The sequence below is a fragment of the Tachypleus tridentatus genome, chromosome 13, assembly GCF_004210375.1.
Source record: "Tachypleus tridentatus isolate NWPU-2018 chromosome 13, ASM421037v1, whole genome shotgun sequence".
Classification (NCBI taxonomy): Eukaryota; Metazoa; Arthropoda; class Merostomata; order Xiphosura; family Limulidae; genus Tachypleus; species Tachypleus tridentatus.
The window spans coordinates 204,709,876-204,729,073 of NC_134837.1; the positions used below are offsets into that span (position 1 = coordinate 204,709,876).

Consider the following 19,198-nt stretch of genomic DNA (forward strand, 5'->3'; position numbering starts at 1 on the left):
AATTTGATTAAACTGAATTGATGATTTCTTTTCATTATTTTTCACTTGTAATTAGTTTTCCATTCTTTTATTTTGCATTTTGCATTTTAGATACAATATATTTTAAATTCACTTTATATTTAAGTCTTGTGATTATAAATAATCTTTTGCGATGTGATCACACAATAAAGATCAATTATACGAATTCTAAAATGCTTGATACTTGTTAATATATTTTTCATTGCCATTTTCTATTTGATTTTCATGGACGTTGCTTTTACATAGAGGGCTCTACAGCTTTAAATAAATAATTTTTAGAGTTTTAGAAATGGCGACGGAAAGTTTACAGAAATTAAAGTATTCAATTCATAAATGTTCCAGTTTTTCTTCGTGCTACGTACCTGAGTATGGGTTTATCTTCAGTTTGTGATTCTATTGTAAAATTAAGCTATTGTTTATTTTTTTATTATAAATAACCATTAGTTTAAATTCGTTGTGTATAATTTTTGTAAATACTGAAGTACACTCATGATATAACGTCATATTACATTATTCTGATTTTTTACTATTAGGCTGAGTAAAATAGAAAAGTTAAACTGAAGATGGTGCGCCACTAAGTTATATTTCTATTTTCATGAAAGTCTTAGTAAAGCTGGACGAAAATTAAGTATTGAGATAAGTAATTATCAAAAATCCATCATAATTTGCGTAAGGAAATGTAGAAATAATAATGTGAGTAATTAGATTTATTGATGACCTAATTATTCGAAATTACATTACACTTAGGTAAAACCATTTTTGCATGAGAAGTTCTTAATTCTTAAATTGTTTATTAAAGTCAAATTCGGTGTCTGAGAGTTTATAAGCATGGTGGATTACATTCTGTCAAAACAAAATTTACCTGTAGCTTGTGAATTTGAAGTACAAACTAGTTATTATCATTTCTGTGGTAAACTTCACATTTAAAATTACTACCATTATTATGAAATATAAATTTATGTTATTCAGTGAATAAAGCATGTTTAACATTTATATACATCAGGCATTGATGAGCAAAATCAGGACCTTTAGTAAATAATAATATAGTCATTTGCATAATAATATAATCAATTTTGTAAAGAACTAGACATTTCTCCCACCAGTTGTTCATCAAAATGCAGAAAAAGATTTCCTTAACCCAAAACTACATGGTCCAAAAATAAAATCAAAACCATCATTATGTGAAAACACAATAATATTCAGTATTTTACTTTGCAGTATATTCATTCACTTTAAAATTACAATTTGTAATGGACAACTGGTTTATTGTAATATAAAGTAACCAAAATTTGATTATGTTGCTTCTTGCATAGGGCTGTTATTTATTAAATTAATTCAACATCTAGGCAAGCAAAACAGTTACTATAAAACCTGTAAAATAGTCTTCAGTTATTAGCTATACTGATTTTAACCTAGAGCTAAGCCTTGACTTTTTAATCCAAACATAAGATCAACAATCAACAATTAGAGTAGCTGATTTAAAAATACGTATTTCACTTGATGTCTTTTTCAGTTAGTTAACTTAAATAGGTTATTTTCCCTACATTATAAAACATCTGTGTATATTAAATGTTGAAGTTGTAAAAGATATAACCCATCAGTAAATCAAGAGGCATGTGTAGGCAATAAAATGTAATAAGGGAAGCATTTTCCTCAGTTCTTCAATTATGAGTTTTACAAAGTGCTAACAGTTTAAGGTGTTGATTATATGAAGTATATTTACTGTAACATTTTGCAACAGTTGACATTAGCTCTTAGAGTAAAACTAAAAATTAACCTTACAATCAGTATAGCTAAATAAGTACGTTTCTATTTATGAAATTATAGTGTATTGTTTAATCAGTTGAATTTCCATTGAGTTGTAATCTCAACAGTTTCTTTTTAGGTTCTGTAAGCTTTGAATATTTAGTTAGATCAGTCTTAAATATGTATTAATTTAGAAATTAAAGTAGAATAAACAGTAAATCAAAATAAAATGTAGCAACATTTGACATTCTAAATAGTAAAAACAATAGTTACTGAAGCAAACAATAATATACATCAGTTTTGTGACACAGAAACATCAGCTGTTAGCTTGAGCTATTATTGCATACAAAATTTGTTTACAAATTGCAAAGATGATTTTTGTTAGATTGTTTTTAGTATTAACAAATGACTCATTATTTAAAATCTCAAATATGTTTTTAGAAAAATTCTCTTTTCCACTCCATTTTATGAATTATTTTGCCATTGCCAAATGGGTTTTTGAAATAATGTAAGCCTTTAGACAGGGCTATTATACAAAGTATTACAAAATAAATAATGAATTAGAAATTTAAAAACCTGGAAATAGCGATTGTAAAAAAATGAGAAAATGAGATCCCTGTTATGAACTAGTATCATGGTTCTTAAGATCCCTGTTATGAACCAGTATCATGGTTCTTGAGATCTCTGTTATGATCCAGAATCATGGTTCTTGAGATTCTGTTATGATCCAGAATCATGGTTCTCGAGATTCCTGTTATGAACCAGTATAATGGTTCTTAAGATCCTTGATATAAACCAGTATCATGGTTCTTAAGAATTATTGGAATCAATTTTGGGGTGCACTAATAAATAATAAATTGAAAAAATTTAACTTTATGAATAAAAAGTAATGTATTTTTTAATTATTTTTTCAGAAATATTTTGATTGATAAACCAAGTGATCAGTCATCAAGGTGGTCATCAGACTCGAACAATCCTCCACAGGTAAGTAAATGCCTTTCTGTTGGTACCTTATGTAACATTGTTTTGACATCTGATGGCATAATGATTTAGGACAACATGTGACCTTTTTTGTCCATCTTGGCTGTTCCACACCCTAAACAAAATTAACTTAAGAAACGAATTTAAAACCAACCCTTATCATGCATATACTTATCAAGTTTTTCTTAAACTCATTTAAATTTACTGCCTCTATATCATCTAAAAGTAAACAATATCCAGAGACCAACCACTCTCTTAGAAAAATAAAACTGTCTCGGCTGAAGGTGACTCCTACCTTATCAAAATATATACTTCTGTCCTCTTGTCCTCACTGTTAAATATGTAAAAAATGATGCATCAACAATATCAATTCCCTTTACAATATTAAATACCTCAGTCAGATCCCCAAACTCTTCTTTTTTTCAAGAGAAAACAATTTGAGAGATCTTAATCTCTCCCCATATGAGAACCTCTCCATCTGAGGAATCATTCTAGTAACACTTCTCTGAACCCTTTCCAACAATTAAATGTCTTTCCTGAGGTAAGGAGCCCAAGACTGAACAAATGTGGCCTATACAATGAAATTATAACACTTTAGACTTGTATTCAGTATTTATATAGATACAACCTAAAATCCTATTTTCCCTACCAGTAACAACAGCAAACTGCTCAGGTAGTTTTGAAGACTGATCAACTAATACACCAAGATTTCTTTCTTTTGTGACAATATTAAGATTACTCCCCTCCAAATTATACAGGGTGTTTGGAAAGTCACTGTGCAGTTTTGTAATCATATTTTATTCAGTCTATTTCAAGCCAGCAACTGATAGTGGTGTTTAGAAACAAAATAAGAAGGATCCAGGCCTGTATTGATACCAACGGGAGTCACTTTCAACATTGTTTATAATTGTCATTCATATTTACCTCCTGTATTCTATATTGAAACATATCTGTTAATAAATATATAAGTGCACAGTGACTTTCCAAACACCCTGTACTTATAATTCAATTGTTGATAATCCACATGCATCATCTTGCATTTATTACAATTAAAATCCACCTACTATTTATTTGCCCAACTCAATAAATGATCTAAATCCTTTTGTAAATCAGCAGCATCTTCTTCAAAACCAGCAACACCCAAGACCTTAATATCATCAATAACTTTAAATAATTTATTGACCATTCCTTCATCTATGTTATTGATGTAAATCAAGAAGAGTGATGACCCTAAGATTGAACCTTGAGGTACCACACTTGTGACATTAATTCAGTTTGACTGAACTCCTTTTGTAACAACCCTCTGTTTTCTTCTATCCAGCCACTCTTCTGTCCAGTTTGCTAAATGATCCTCCACATATATAATAAATATTTTTTACATACCTTTCAAGTGGCATCTTGCCAAATGCTTTTGGAAACCCAGATACACCAAATCTACATAAACAGTAACATTTTCATAGAATGTCAAAATATTGGTAATGCAAGATTTTCTATTACTGAAACCATGTTGGCTATTCAATAGAATTCTAAACTTTGTTAAATTATGTTTGAAACCATCTTTTATCAGACTTTTCAAAACATTTCTCACAGCTGATTGAAGATTAGGACAATTTTGATTGCTTCCCTTGAAAAGAGGAGTTACATTAGTTAACTTCCAATCTACTGTTACCTGCTCATTATTTACGGATTTTAAAAAATAGTAGCAAGTGGCTCACTTATCCAAATCTTAACTTCTTCAAAACCCTTGGGGAGATATTTTATCCAAGAACCTTATTGGTTTCTTAACTTCCAGATTCTTTCTTAATTAGTTCAAAATTAATGCAGTCATCTTGTTTGATCTCGTTTCCATTTATCAGTTGTTCAAGATGTGGAATACTGCTTAAACTTTTGTTAGTGGAAACCAAAAAAAGAAAAAGCAAAACTGAATAACTCAGCCATCTTGTAATCATCAAATACTAGCCTTCCTTTATCACCTCTCAAGGGTCCTACTTCCATTCTAACATTTTGTTTATCCTTAATGTATTTACAGAAATCCTTCCTGTTAATATTTTCATTTTCAGTCAACCTTTTCTCACACTTCCTTTTTGATGTCTTGTTTCACCAATTTTCTTGATATTATATAATCTTCTGAGTCTCCTATCATACCAGTCAATTTAAATTTCTTAAAGTTGTGATGCACTTCTTTAATTTTACTTTTCAAATTCTTTGTGAGCCAACCTGTTTGTTTACTTGTAGTTATCCTTTTCTAATTTCTCTTCAAACCAATAAACTCTACATAAAAGTTGTACATCTTTACTACTGGCTTCTTTATAAGTGCATGTCAGTTCTGAGTTCCTAAACAAAACCCACTCATTGCACTTGTACATAACAAAATGTAAATGCTTATCTTCTACACTGGTTTTAACTATTGTATTTATACTTATATCATGAAAATAAATGCTTAATACCAAATATTAGTAGCCTGTTGTTAACACTGTTACTGTTATACCTAACATTTAAGAACCAATATTATTTTTTGATCATTACTTTGTTTTCACACTAAATAATTTTACATAATTTATTAGAACTAATAATATATATAACATTAATTTAAAGTGTATTTAGCCTGATTTATAACCTATCTTTATCTATAAGTTATAACAGCAGAAGCTGAATTTAAAACACCAACAGACAATAAACTAGTTTTTAGATTGTTTAATAAAACAATGTATCTATCCTGTTTTATGATTTACCAGTAAGATGAAATGTACCTAAGTTTTAAGTACTGTTATATGTACTAAGTAACCAAATTTACACCACTAAACTCTTTAAGTTAAAACCTATAGAGTTTTACTTTTATTTATCAAAATTACTATATCTAGTTATCATTGTACCATTTAACCCAATTTATAATATAAATAACTCTAGCATCTGTAAGAGGTTTTAACTTTTTTAACATCTAAAGTTGTGCCCTCTACATAAGAAGCATAATGTTATTGATTTCTTTTCTGTGCACCTAACATTTTAGACTTAATAAGCTAGTCAGAGGGATTGGTGAAGACTTACTGAATTAATTTCTTATCAATTTCAAATAAACTTTAATCAGACAATACAACAACAACAATAGTTGAGTTCTGGTTCGTAAATTTGCTGTATAAAGTCAATCTAATGAAATACTGTTATTAACTGTTCTATTGGGTTGTTAATAATTCTTTTTGTTTGTGTGTCTTGGTATTGTTTTAATATTAAATATGAATTAAAAATAGTTCATACATTCTTCATCAAGTTTGAGAAAGTTTAATGTTTCTAATGATTTAGATATCCATCAAATCAACTCAAACGTTTTCTTTATCTAAACATTCCAATCAGAAAATGCATTTATTGTTTTTACATTTAAATTTAGATAAAACTGGTAACTGTAAGGTTAGTTTTATTCATGTATCTTTCTGGTTTTAATCCTCTTTCTAACTTTTTCACAGTTCCTGATACTGAAACTGGAACGACCAGCAATAGTACAGTCAATAACCTTTGGAAAGTATGAAAAAACACATGTCTGTAATCTTAAAAAATTTAAGGTTTTTTGGAAGCATGAAAGAAGATAACATGATAGAACTGCTTGATAGGTAAGCATAGCTAGGTTTGACAGAAATGTTTCATTGATTCATAGATTCTGTAATTAAAAAATTTCTATCTAAGTACATACAAAGTTTTATCACAATTTCTTAAAAGTATTTTTATTAAAAATCAAAGCACTTGATAACATTACTTATAAATGTAGAATATTACACTATAATATCAGTTACTACTTTGATAACTTGGAACTTTTCATAATTATTTCTTTAATCTTTTTGTTAAGACAGTAATGAAATATTTGATGTATGGTTTCTTTGCACACCAAACCCTATGAGAAAGAAAATATAAAAACTTCTGTAATGTGCTGGCCTCCATAACTGTTGATGGCAAGTCATTCTGTTATAAAAACAATATTGATTGAATTAACTGGAGCTTAGTATATTTTCACAGATCTTTGAGAGAAGAAAACATGGATAGAATAGAATACAATTACATTATCCAGAGGAAAAGATGAAGGGTGTAAGTGATAGAACGTAGGAGACAAACAAAAGTACCTGTTTCTAGTGACAGGAAAAGTGTAGCTATCAATTGAAATTATTTGGTGCACTGTAAAAAGGTTGTGTTGCACTCCTGGCTTCACTTTGCAATATATATAATATAGTAAAGGATGCAGTCTTTATATAGCACATAGGGACAAATGTATAAGTACAGTGGCCTAATAAGACATGTAGAGAAAGGGACATATCTTAATTCTATTAGGGATACTGATGAGACATAAATCCAAGGAGAGGATTCTCTGTAAGTCTAGGGCTGAATGGTAGGCTTAGATTAATAAGTAAGGAGAAGCAGAAAAATTGGGAATTTTAAGAATGATGAGGTTTTTTTGTAACTAAGAGGTTTGAAGGACATCAAAGATTGGATATGTGAACCACTTTCTAATTTTTTTGTAAGCCTTTAAATAGTGGACAGATGCCAGAGAAATGTTACTTATCTAATGTAATGCCTCTTTTCAAAGGAGGTGATACAAATTGTCCAGGTAATTGTAACCCTCCTATTTTTATAGATACTATAACTGCAGTACTTGAATTATTTTGGATAGTCAGCACAGTTTCATTAGGGACAAATCATACTTTACTAATATACAGGGTGTTCGGAAAGTCACTGTGCACCTATATATTTATTAACAGACATGTTTCAATATAGAATACAGGAGGTAAATATGAATGACAGTTATAAACAATGTTGAAAGTGACCCTCGTTGGCATCAATACATACCTGGATCCTTCTTATTTTGTTTTTAAACACCGCTATCAGTTGCTGGCTTGAAATAGACTGAATAGACATATAATATATATGATTACAAAACTGCACAGTGACTTTCCGAACAACCTGTATTTACAATCATTTAAGAGATTACTGTGTATTTACACGAGGATATAAGTATGGATTTAGTGTATTTTAATTTTCAGCAAGCATGTGCCAAGGTGCTACGTAAGACAGTTAAAGATGTTATATATGTTGGTGTGGAGAATAAGTTAGCTAATTTAATAGAAGAGTCGCTGGTTGGAAGAAACCAGAGGTTGTTACAAATGGAGTTCAGTCAAACTGGATTAATGTCTTAGGACTTTTGTTCTTTTTGATATACATCAATAACATTGATAAAGGAATGGTCAGTAAGTTACTTAAATATACTGATGATACTAAAGTCTGATGTAGTTAGCTACAAGGATGATACTGATGCTTTACAATAGGATTTAGGTTATATGGTTAGTTTGATGAATAAGTGGCATATGATAACTTAATTGTAATAAATTCAAGGTAATACAGGTGAATTACAATTTGAAATATAAATACAATATTGATGGTAATAGCCTTGACAGTGTCAGAAAAGGAAGGTATCTTGGTAATTTGTTTGATAGTTCTTTAAAACTATTCAAGCAGTTTGTATTGGAAGTGGTTCAGCAAATAGGATTTTGAGTTGTATTTAAGGAACTATTGAACACAAGTCATAACAAGCTATAATTTTATTATGTAGTTCACTCATTAGGCCACAACTCAAGTATTCTGTTTACTCTTTGGCTCCTTACCTTGGAAAATGTTTACAGGAAGGCTATCAGGATGATACCCGTGAGCTAAGAATTGTAAAACAAAGACAAGTTAAGATCTCTAAAATTGTTTTCTCTTGAATTGGGGTGGAGATAAGGAAAGGTCTGAATAAGTTCATAATAATTAAGGGATTCTTCAGTGTTGCTGTTTTATCTGTGTTTGATTTTCATGATGAAAATAGAAGGGTCACAAATATGCAAATATAACATGGGAGTTGTCTTCAACTTAGATAGTTTTGTTAATTTTATAATACAGTGGTTGGTCTTAGATATAGTGAATGTATTAAACATCAAGAAAGGCTTGATAAATATTTATATGATCATATGAGTTTATTGTTTTCTTAAAAGTTGATAGAATGTTTATGGGCCAACAAGGCCTCCTGTTGTCCTTAGGTGTTATATTCATCTATTTAATTACATATATGTAATGTATTGAATTGGCAATATTTAAATGTAAAATTACATCTTTTGCATTACTAATGTTTTACAACAATGTAATATATAATATTATATATGTAATATATAATTTATCAACTCAGTGAAACAGACTTCTGTGATGTAGATTTTTAGTTTCACCATAAGATCCCAGTAACATAAATTGTATAATTATAGCAGTAAATGACAGGTAGTGTTGGTCATGAATATTGTGTAATAGTTTTTGTGTTGTATAATTACAGTAGTGAATGGCATGTACTGTTGGTCATGAATGTTGTCTAATAGTTCTTATATGTGTTCCATAATTGTACTAGTGAATGACAGGTAGTGTTGCTAAGGAATATTGTTTAACATTTTTTGTATGTGTTCCATCATTGTACTAGTGAATGACAGGTAGTGTTGGTCATGAATATTGTCTAATAGTTCATAAATATGTTGTATGCTTATGGCTATCAATGGCAGATACAGTTACAACAGAAAGTGTTCGTACCCCCTGCATCGTGAGTAGGTTTTTCCTTATAATTTAAAAAGTATCATGATTAGGATAATGAAAGTACAGTATATTATAAATATTATACTAACACACGTCTACATACATTTTCATGAAAATTGAACAACAAATAAACTGTTTATAAACAAATAACCAAACATAGGAGAGACAGAAAGTGTTCATGCATCTACTTTAATTTTCAGTTGTGTATCCTTTCAGGTGAATTACTTGGTGTAATCTCTCCTCATAGCTCTCCATGATCATTTGACAGTACTCGACTGGTATTTTCTTCCATTCTTCTTTACAGAAGGCCTCCAAATCTTGCAAGTTTTTCGGATGGCGCTGATGAACCCTGGTCTTCCACTCATGCCGAACGTTTTCAATTGGGTTGAGATCGGGTGACTGCAATGGCCACTCCAGAACACTTATATGGTTCCTCTGCAACCAGGATTGCACATATTTCAATGTGTGCTTTGGGTCATTGTTGTGCTGGATGATCCAATGACGCCCAAGCTGCAGGTTCCGAGCATCATTCTTGATATAAGTGCCTAATATATCAACATACTCTTCTTTTTTCATGGTTCCGTTGATGCGGTGAAGGCTGCCTACACCAGAAGAGCTGAAGGAACCCCATAGCACGATCGAGCCACCTCTGTGTTTATCTGTAGGGACGGTGTTCTTTGAAAGATTTCGTTCCCCCTTCCTACCGAAAATATAGCGAACATCATTGTGGCCCGGAAAGCTTGATTTTAGTCTCGTCTGACCAAAGAATACTCTTCCAATAGGTAAAGGGTTTATCTACATGCTTTCTTGCATACCTCAATCATGCTTCTAAATGAACAGGCTTTAAATATGGAGTTCTACGAGGACGGCATGCTTTGAACCCAGAAGAGCGTAACATGTTCGTAACTGTAGAGGTGCATACTTCAACCCCAGTTTTCCTTACCAGTTTGTGTATGTCATTACGTGTTAAACAAGGGTTCCTACTAACTTCTCTGAGAACCTTCCTGTTGGTTCTCTCTGGAATTTTGGTGGGGTGTACGAGGGTTGTTGGCAGTTGATCCTGTAAGCTTAAACTTGGCAATTATGCTTTGAACAGTAGATTTTGGCACATTAAGTTGTGTAACAATACCAGAAAGAGACACATGAACTTGTATTTTACAATAATTCGGTTTTTTAAATCACTGGACAGTTGTTTCTTGTTCGCTATGATCACCAACCAGATAATGACGGAGACGGCTCTAAATTGTCGGAAGTACATTTTTTGCTGACTAAATTCTAATAATTATGAACCTAGTGTCTAGTTCTGGAATGGTATAATGTAGTTTATTCACCCAACAAAACAACATTTTTATGGGAATATCGGTTTTTCACACATTCTGAAATGTGCAAACACTTTCTGCTCCTCCTATTTTTGGTTATTTGTTTATAAACAGTTTATTTTTATTAAATTTACATAAGAAGTATATGTAGATGTGTGTTAGTATAATATTTATAATATATGATATGTCTATTAGCCTAATTGCGATACTTTTTAAGTTATGAGCAAAAAACTGCTCAGGACACAGGGGTACGAACACTTTTTGTCAAAACTGTAGTGTTGGTCATGAAGATTGTTTAGTAGATTTTGTATGTGTTCTATAATTATTGCAGTGAATGACAGGTAGTGTTGTCGTGAATTTTATTTAATAGCTTTTATATGTTTTCTATAAATATAATAGTGAATTACTGTAAGTGTTGGTCATGAATATTGTCCAATAGTTCTTATATGTGTTCAATGATTATATTAGTAAATAAAAGGTATATTGGTTATCAATATTGTCTAATGCTTCTTATATGAGTTTCATAACTATACTGGTGAATGACAGGTGGTGTTGGTCCTGAATATTGTGTAATAGCTTTTATTTGTGTTGTATAATTGTAGTAATGAATGACAGGTAAGTTGTTTCTGAATATTGTCTAATAGTTCTTTTATATCTTGTATAGTTATAGTAGTGTATGACAGAAAGTGTTGGTGATGTGTATTGTTTAATAGTTCTATGTGTTGTGTAGTTATGGCTGTGAATGGCAAGTAGTGTTGGTCATGAATATTGTCTAATACTTTTTTTATGTGTTGTATAATTACACTATGTATTAAAATATTTACTTTTTCTAGTTCGTGGTCAGAAAGTTTTATTTCCCAATTGTTTATGCCTAAAGTAATTGGTAAAGACCTATTTTTCTTTTCCAACCTTGTTTTTGTGACCTGGGAGTGTATAACGAAAACATGATGGGAGGCTATATTTGGGGGCTTATACATGAAAATGATTTACCTTACAATCACAAATCTTGAGAAACTACTCTGTTCTAAACTTTTTTTTTTTCATTTTTGTATAACTTTAGTATGAATTCATATAAATCTTTATTCATGTGTTGTTTTATTCAGACCTTATGTAAATGAAAATGTACAGATTTGCCTGTTTTTACCTAGAAAATAGGTTAATTTTTAAATTTCATTATCCAGGTCACAGAAGCATAGTTTGAAGTGAATAGTGGCCATTTTCTGTATGTTTACAACATATAGAAATAACACATACTATCCAAGAACAAAATATTTTTTTTTATTGTTATAGTAGTGAATGACAGATAGTGTTGGTCATGAATACTGTCTAATGGTTCTTATATGTGTTACATAATTATAGTAGTGAAAGACAGGTAGTGTTGGTAATGAATATTGTCTAATAGTTCTTATGTGTTGCATAATTATATCAGTGAATGACAGGTAGTGTTGGTCATGAATATTCTGTAGTTGTTCTTATGTGTTGTATAATTATAGTAGTGAATGAAAGGTAATGTATATCATGAATATATTTTAATAGTTCTTTATGTGTTGTGTAATTATAGTAGTGAATGGTAGATTGTGTTGGTCATGAATATTATCTAATAGTTATTTTATGTGTTGTATATTTACAGTGGGTTGAGAAATGACCATCTTCCTGAGACGTTTTCTCTCAAACACACCGTTAGTGGTCACATGTTTCCATGCCGTTATATAAAAGTAGGTAAGTTACGTTGGTCATGTTATATAGAGATTAGTAAGTTTAATTTCATTCATTCAAAATTATCATAACATCATTTAAAAAGATTTCTTACAGTGAAACATTATTTTCAGGTAGTTTAATAAGAAGAATGAAGAGTTGAGAGTTTTGTGTAGATGGTTTTATATCTCGACTGTAGTTGAACTGGATGAGAGTTTTTGTGTGTAGATGGTTTTACAACCGGACTTTAGTTGAACTGGTTGAGATGGATACTCTATGGATATCTCTATTTGTAGTTTTACTGTATTAATGAAACTTGAATATGTCATCTTGAATTATGTACATGATGCCCAGATAATCAATAAATGTACCTGGTGTTGGTGTGATGAAAGAGATGTGCCACATTTAGACATAAACTGGTGTTCCTGGTAGTGTTTGTAAACTGTGTACAACCATTGTCTGACACTGAGACTGGTATGATAAACTGATGTTCCTGGTAGTGTTTCAAACTGTGTACAACCATTGTCTGACACTGAGACTGGTATGATAAACTGATGTTCCTGGTAGTGTTTCAAACTGTGTACAACCATTGTCTGACACTGAGACTGGTATGATAAACTGATGTTCCTGGTAGTGTTTGTAAACTGTGTACAACCATTGTCTGATACTGAGACTGGTATGATAAACTGATATTCCTGGTAGTGTTTTTAAACTGTGTACAATTGTATGATACTCAGACTGGTATCATAAACTGATATTCCTGGTAGTGTTTCAAACTGTGTACAACCATTGTCTGATACTGAGACTGGTATGATAAACTGATATTCCTGGTAGTGTTTTAAACTGTGTACAATTGTATGATACTCAGACTGGTATGATAAACTGATGTTCCTGGTAGTGTTTCAAACTGTGTACAACCATTGTCTGACACTGAGACTGGTATGATAAACTGATGTTCCTGGTAGTGTTTGTAAACTGTGTACAACCATTGTCTGATACTGAGACTGGTATGATAAACTGATATTCCTGGTAGTGTTTCAAACTGTGTACAATTGTATGATACTCAGACTGGTATCATAAACTGATATTCCTGGTAGTGTTTCAAACTGTGTACAACCATTGTCTGATACTGAGACTGGTATGATAAACTGATATTCCTGGTAGTGTTTTTAAACTGTGTACAATTGTATGATACTCAGACTGGTATCATAAACTGATATTCCTGGTAGTGTTTCAAACTGTGTACAACCATTGTCTGACACTGAGACTGGTATGATAAACTGATATTCCTGGTAGTGTTTCAAACTTTGTACAACCATTGTCTGACACTGAGACTGGTATGATAAACTGATGTTCCTGGTAGTGTTTGTAAACTGTATACAACCATTGTCTGATACTGAGACTGGTACCATAAACTGATGTTCCTGGTAGTGTTTGTAAACTGTGTACAACCATTGTCTGACACTGAGACTGGTATAATAAACTGATGTTCCTGGTAGTGTTTGTAAACTGTGTACAACCATTGTCTGACACTGAGACTGGTATGATAAACTGATATTCCTGGTAGTGTTTTTAAACTGTGTACAATTGTATGATACTCAGACTGGTATCATAAACTGATATTCCTGGTAGTGTTTCAAACTGTGTACAACCATTGTCTGACACTGAGACTGGTATGATAAACTGATATTCCTGGTAGTGTTTCAAACTGTGTACAACCATTGTCTGACACTGAGACTGGTATGATAAACTGATGTTCCTGGTAGTGTTTCAAACTGTGTACAACCATTGTCTGACACTGAGACTGGTATGATAAACTGATGTTCCTGGTAGTGTTTTTAAACTTTGTACAACCATTGTCTGACACTGAGACTGGTATGATAAACTGGTGTTCCTGGTAGTGTTTTTAAACTGTGTACAATTGTATGATACTCTGACTGGTATGACAAACTGATATTCCTGGTAGTGTTTTTAAATTGTGTACAGCCATTGTCTGACACTCAGACTGGTATCATAAACTGATGTTCCTGGTAGTGTTTTTAAACTGTGTACAATTGTATGATACTCAGACTGGTATCATAAACTGATATTCCTGGTAGTGTTTCAAACTGTGTACAACCATTGTCTGACACTGAGACTGGTATAATAAACTGATGTTCCTGGTAGTGTTTCAAACTGTGTACAACCATTGTCTGACACTGAGACTGGTATGATAAACTGATGTTCCTGGTAGTGTTTTGTTACAACCATTGTCTGATACTGAGACTGGTATGATAAACTGATGTTCCTGGTAGTGTTTGTAAACTGTGTACAACATTGTCTGACACTGGTATGATAAACTGATGTTCAAACTGGTAGTGATACTCAGACTGGTTCATAAACTGATGTTCCTGTTTGTAAACAACCATTGTCTGACACTGAGACTGGTATGATAAACTGATGTTCCTGGTAGTGTTTCAAACTGTGTACAACCATTGTCTGACACTGAGACTGGTATGATAAACTGATGTTCCTGGTAGTGTTTGATAAACTGTGTTCCTGGTAACCATTGTCTGACACTGAGACTGGTATGGTATATAAACTGATGTTCCTGGTAGTGTTTTTAAACTTTGTACAACCATTGTCTGACACTGAGACTGGTATGATAAACTGATGTTCCTGGTAGTGTTTTTAAACTTTGTACAACCATTGTCTGACACTGAGACTGGTATCATAAACTGATGTTCCTGGTAGTGTTTTTAAACTTTGTACAACCATTGTCTGACACTGAGACTGGTATGATAAACTGGTGTTCCTGCTAGTGTTTTAAATTGGGTATAAGCATTGTATGATACTCTGACTGGTATGATGTTTCTCATAGTCCTTTTAAATGTGTACAACCATTGTCTGATACTCAGACTGGTATGACAAACTGATATTCCTGGTAGTGTTTCAAACTGTGTACAACCATTGTCTGACACTGAGACTGGTATGATAAACTGATATTCCTAGTAGTGTTTCAAACTGTGTACAACCATTGTCTGACACTGAGACTGGTATGATAAACTGATGTTTCTGGTAGTGTTTTAAATTGGGTATAAGCATTGCCTGATACTCAGACTGGTGTGATATACTAATGTTTTTACATTGTGTACAACCATTGTCTGATTCTCTGACTTGTTTAATAAACTGGTGTTCCTAATAGTCTTTTTAAATTGGGTACAAGCATTGTCTGATACTCAGGCTGGTTATGATAAACTGATGTTCATGTTAGTGTTTTTAAAATGTGTACAAGCATTATCTCATACTGAAACTGGTATGATAAACTCATGTTTCTGGTAGTGTCTGACCAAGAAGAGTTATGTCAATCCTTTTTTTCATAATTAATGCATTAAAGGTGTGTTGTGGGGTGTAGACAACACAACTAAAGAAAAATTAAATACTTTTGGGTTCCAAACCATCCAACAGAAGGATAAACACAATGAAACTTTTCGTATGTGGCTGTAATAACACATTAGTTAACAGAAAGCAAACTTCAAAATGAAATTAAGAAAGATTTGTTTACCTTTAAACTGTAAAATAGCATGTTAAGTTTGAATAATACATAACATTTAATAGTTTATTAAGAAAGAAAGGTATAACAGTAATTACTAGTTTCCTTATATACTATTTACAGTTACGAAATGTTTGAGTTATTATGTTTTGTTACTGTATCCTAGTGTTTTCTCCCACTTTCTCTCCTTTTTCTAGTTCATTACTGTAGTTTATGTTTAACAATGAAACCAATACGTTGATTGAGAGGATTTTACAAACAGTTGTGAAAATCATTAAAGTTAACAAAAACTGAGTTCCAAAGAATATTATCTTATTCTATCCATGATTGTTTATATGTATATGATATACTATTAAAATAACATTGTCTTATTTTATCCATGATTGTTTATGTGTATATGGACCTACCATCAAAAGAACATTGTTATTCTATCCATGATTGTTTATATGTATATGGACGTACCATCAAAAGAACATTGTTATTCTGTCCATGATTGTTTATATGTATATGGACGTACCATCAAAAGAACATTGTTATTCTATCCAAGATTGTTTATATGTATATGGATGCACCATCAAAAGAACATTGTTATTCTATCCAAGATTGTTTATATGTATATAGATGCACCATCAAAAGAACATTGTTATTTTATCCATGGTTGTTTATATGTATATGGACGTACCATCAAAAGAACATTGTTATTCTATCCGTAATTGTTTGTGTATATGGACGTACCATCAAAAGAACATTGTTATTCTATCCGTGATTGTTTATTTGTATATGGACATACCATCAAAAGAACATTTGTTATTTTATCCATTATTGTTTATATGTATATGGATGTACCATCAAAAGAACATTGTTATTCTATTCATAACTGTTTATATGTTTATGGACGTACAAATTCATGAACTGTTTTTATACATCTTTCTTGTTTAATCGTCTTATTCTCTAATAAAACTAATTTTGAGAAATCGATGGACAAAAAATTTTAACGAGCAGAAAAAAAATGTGTAACATTAGAAATATGAGTTAATGTTGTAATAGTTTTATTTGTAGATATAAATACTATATTTAATAGAGCTTTCAGTATGTAGCAAAAAGGCATCCAGGGGTTATAAAGTGTGTGATGTTACATCACTTGAAATGTGTGGTATTGTAGGATATAACATTATAATGTATATTTTTATTTTTAAAAGTTCCAATCCAATCATGGGGCCCAAGTTTTAACTTCAGTATCTGGCACGTAGAGCTTCGTGGAAATGATGACATAGAAGTTATTCAGCCATGCATTAGCTGGTTTAATCATGTAAGTTTGAATTGTTTGTATAAACAGTAAAACTAAGCTATTCAAATGTCAATCAGTGAAACTTGATACCACATTGGAGTCACAACTTTTAAAACTTTTAATTATGTTCTTATAACCATACCAAAAAGTATATGCATTATTCTAAAATGAATAACTTGATTCTGGTTATTTTTTATCTTGATGGTTTAATCTCTTCCATGGGTTATAATTATTTTGCTTAGTTATACCATTTTATCACCAGGTGACACTAATATCAGCATTTGAATGTAAAATAACGTGTTTTAGAGAATAACTAATAAAGTAAGCAAAAGCTGACTCTCTAATTGAGTTACTTTTAGTGAAACCTATCTGCTTGGAGTAGAAAACAAAATCAGATGTCATAAAATACATTGTAGATTGTAGAAGAAATACATTTAGAGTTGTTTGTTAATGTATCAAGAAACACACAATCACTACAAAACCTTGTTAAAGAAGAATTAATATTTTAGGTAAACTCTATAGAAATAAAACAAGCATTATGGACAAATATAACTAAATATATTTTGGTCTATCTGTTTGGTGAACTTGTAGAAACTGTGATAAATGAGTAGAAATGTATTATTTTTTCAGTGGTAATGCTATGTGGAGTTAGTTGATGTTTTTTTGGATTATCTGAACATAAGAATGTAAATTAATACAGAATATATATGTATATTCAGTTATATGATACCAGCAAAAACTCAAGTAATGATATATGATTTTCATGATATCTTCCAGTACAGGGAAAAGGAAGCAATAAGACTTTGTTTGAAACACTTTAGACAGCATAACTATACAGAAGCATTTGAATCTCTTCAGAAAAAAACTCGAGTCCAGCTAGAAGATGAAATGTTGTCGAGGCTTCACAAGTTATTGGTGAGTTTATGGTGGACATTTTAAAACATTTTAAAACATGTCCAAAATTCACGTTCTTCACGATAGTAATGTGTACACAAAATTATCTTTTTAAATCTCACAAATAGTAAGATGGAATGTTGAAATATATTGTTTTTAAAACTCCTCTGAAATTCTATATTTTTATGTGACTGTTGTTTCTATTTTTGCCCTCAGGTCATTGACGGTAACTTTAGTGCCTGTGAAGATCTTTTGGAAAAGGCAGCAGTAGGTAGGAAAGATACAGTTTTGTGCTTACTAGTTTACAAATGTTCTTTATTAGATAACTTTTAATACAAACATTAGTAATAATCAGGGTAGTAATGAATCCATACAGATGAAGATTTATTTTTAAAACTTGGCAAAAAATTGCTTTGTTTTTATCTTATCACATATTTCTCACTAGAAAAGGTGAAAGGTTTGTTTTTTTTCCTTTCTCTGATTGTTTTTTTCTGTGCAGTATTAGCAAGAGTGCTCATCCCCAACCAGTCCCCACACACACACAAAGGTAAAGGGCACAGAAGGATCCATAAGGGCTAACCTATTTTAAACTTGTGTATAATATACACAATTTCAAATTATTTACAGTACACCTGTCTGTGAGGTGGACACTGAAAAATTATATTGAATCTAACACTTTCCTAACTTTTAAATCTAGTTTCATTCATTGTGGCAAAATTTAGTTTTTTACTGAATTAAAATTAAAAAACTGTTTCTTGGCACAGTTAAAGATAAAACCTTTATTAGATATTTTTTCTAACTAGATCTTGAGCCCTGACTGTTTGACTGAAATATGTAATAAAGATTTGATCTTTCATTGTGCCAAAATACATTGGTTTTATTCTTTACTTGTAATGTAGTAACATGATATGCCTGTAAAGAAATTATTTCGTTTCTGAATCTCATCTTCTTAACAGCAACCAAATACAAAGGTTATAAGCTAGAAGAGATAATTGTTTGCTTTACTTCTTTATTTATTGTTCTGTAATTAAAAAAAAATAAGTTTAATAATTTATTTCTAAATAGTAATAATCTGTATACATATATAATGTATAATAATTGAAATGTGACTGTATATTACAAAGTAACAGTTCACTAAAA

General features: G+C 31.2%; 1 protein-coding gene across 1 annotated transcript in view; it reads left to right on the plus strand.

Annotated features, from left to right (window-relative positions):
- Positions 1-250: 250 nt before the first annotated feature.
- The window catches only part of muskelin (muskelin 1), a 44,521-nt gene continuing 25,573 nt past the window's right edge, over positions 251-19,198 (plus strand). Inside the window, 8 exon segments of the mRNA XM_076477592.1 lie at positions 251-384; positions 2,679-2,748; positions 6,204-6,302; positions 6,304-6,347; positions 12,280-12,368; positions 17,076-17,185; positions 17,942-18,079; positions 18,275-18,329. Of these exon segments, the coding sequence (XP_076333707.1) occupies positions 308-384; positions 2,679-2,748; positions 6,204-6,302; positions 6,304-6,347; positions 12,280-12,368; positions 17,076-17,185; positions 17,942-18,079; positions 18,275-18,329 (682 nt within the window). The 5' untranslated portion in view covers positions 251-307.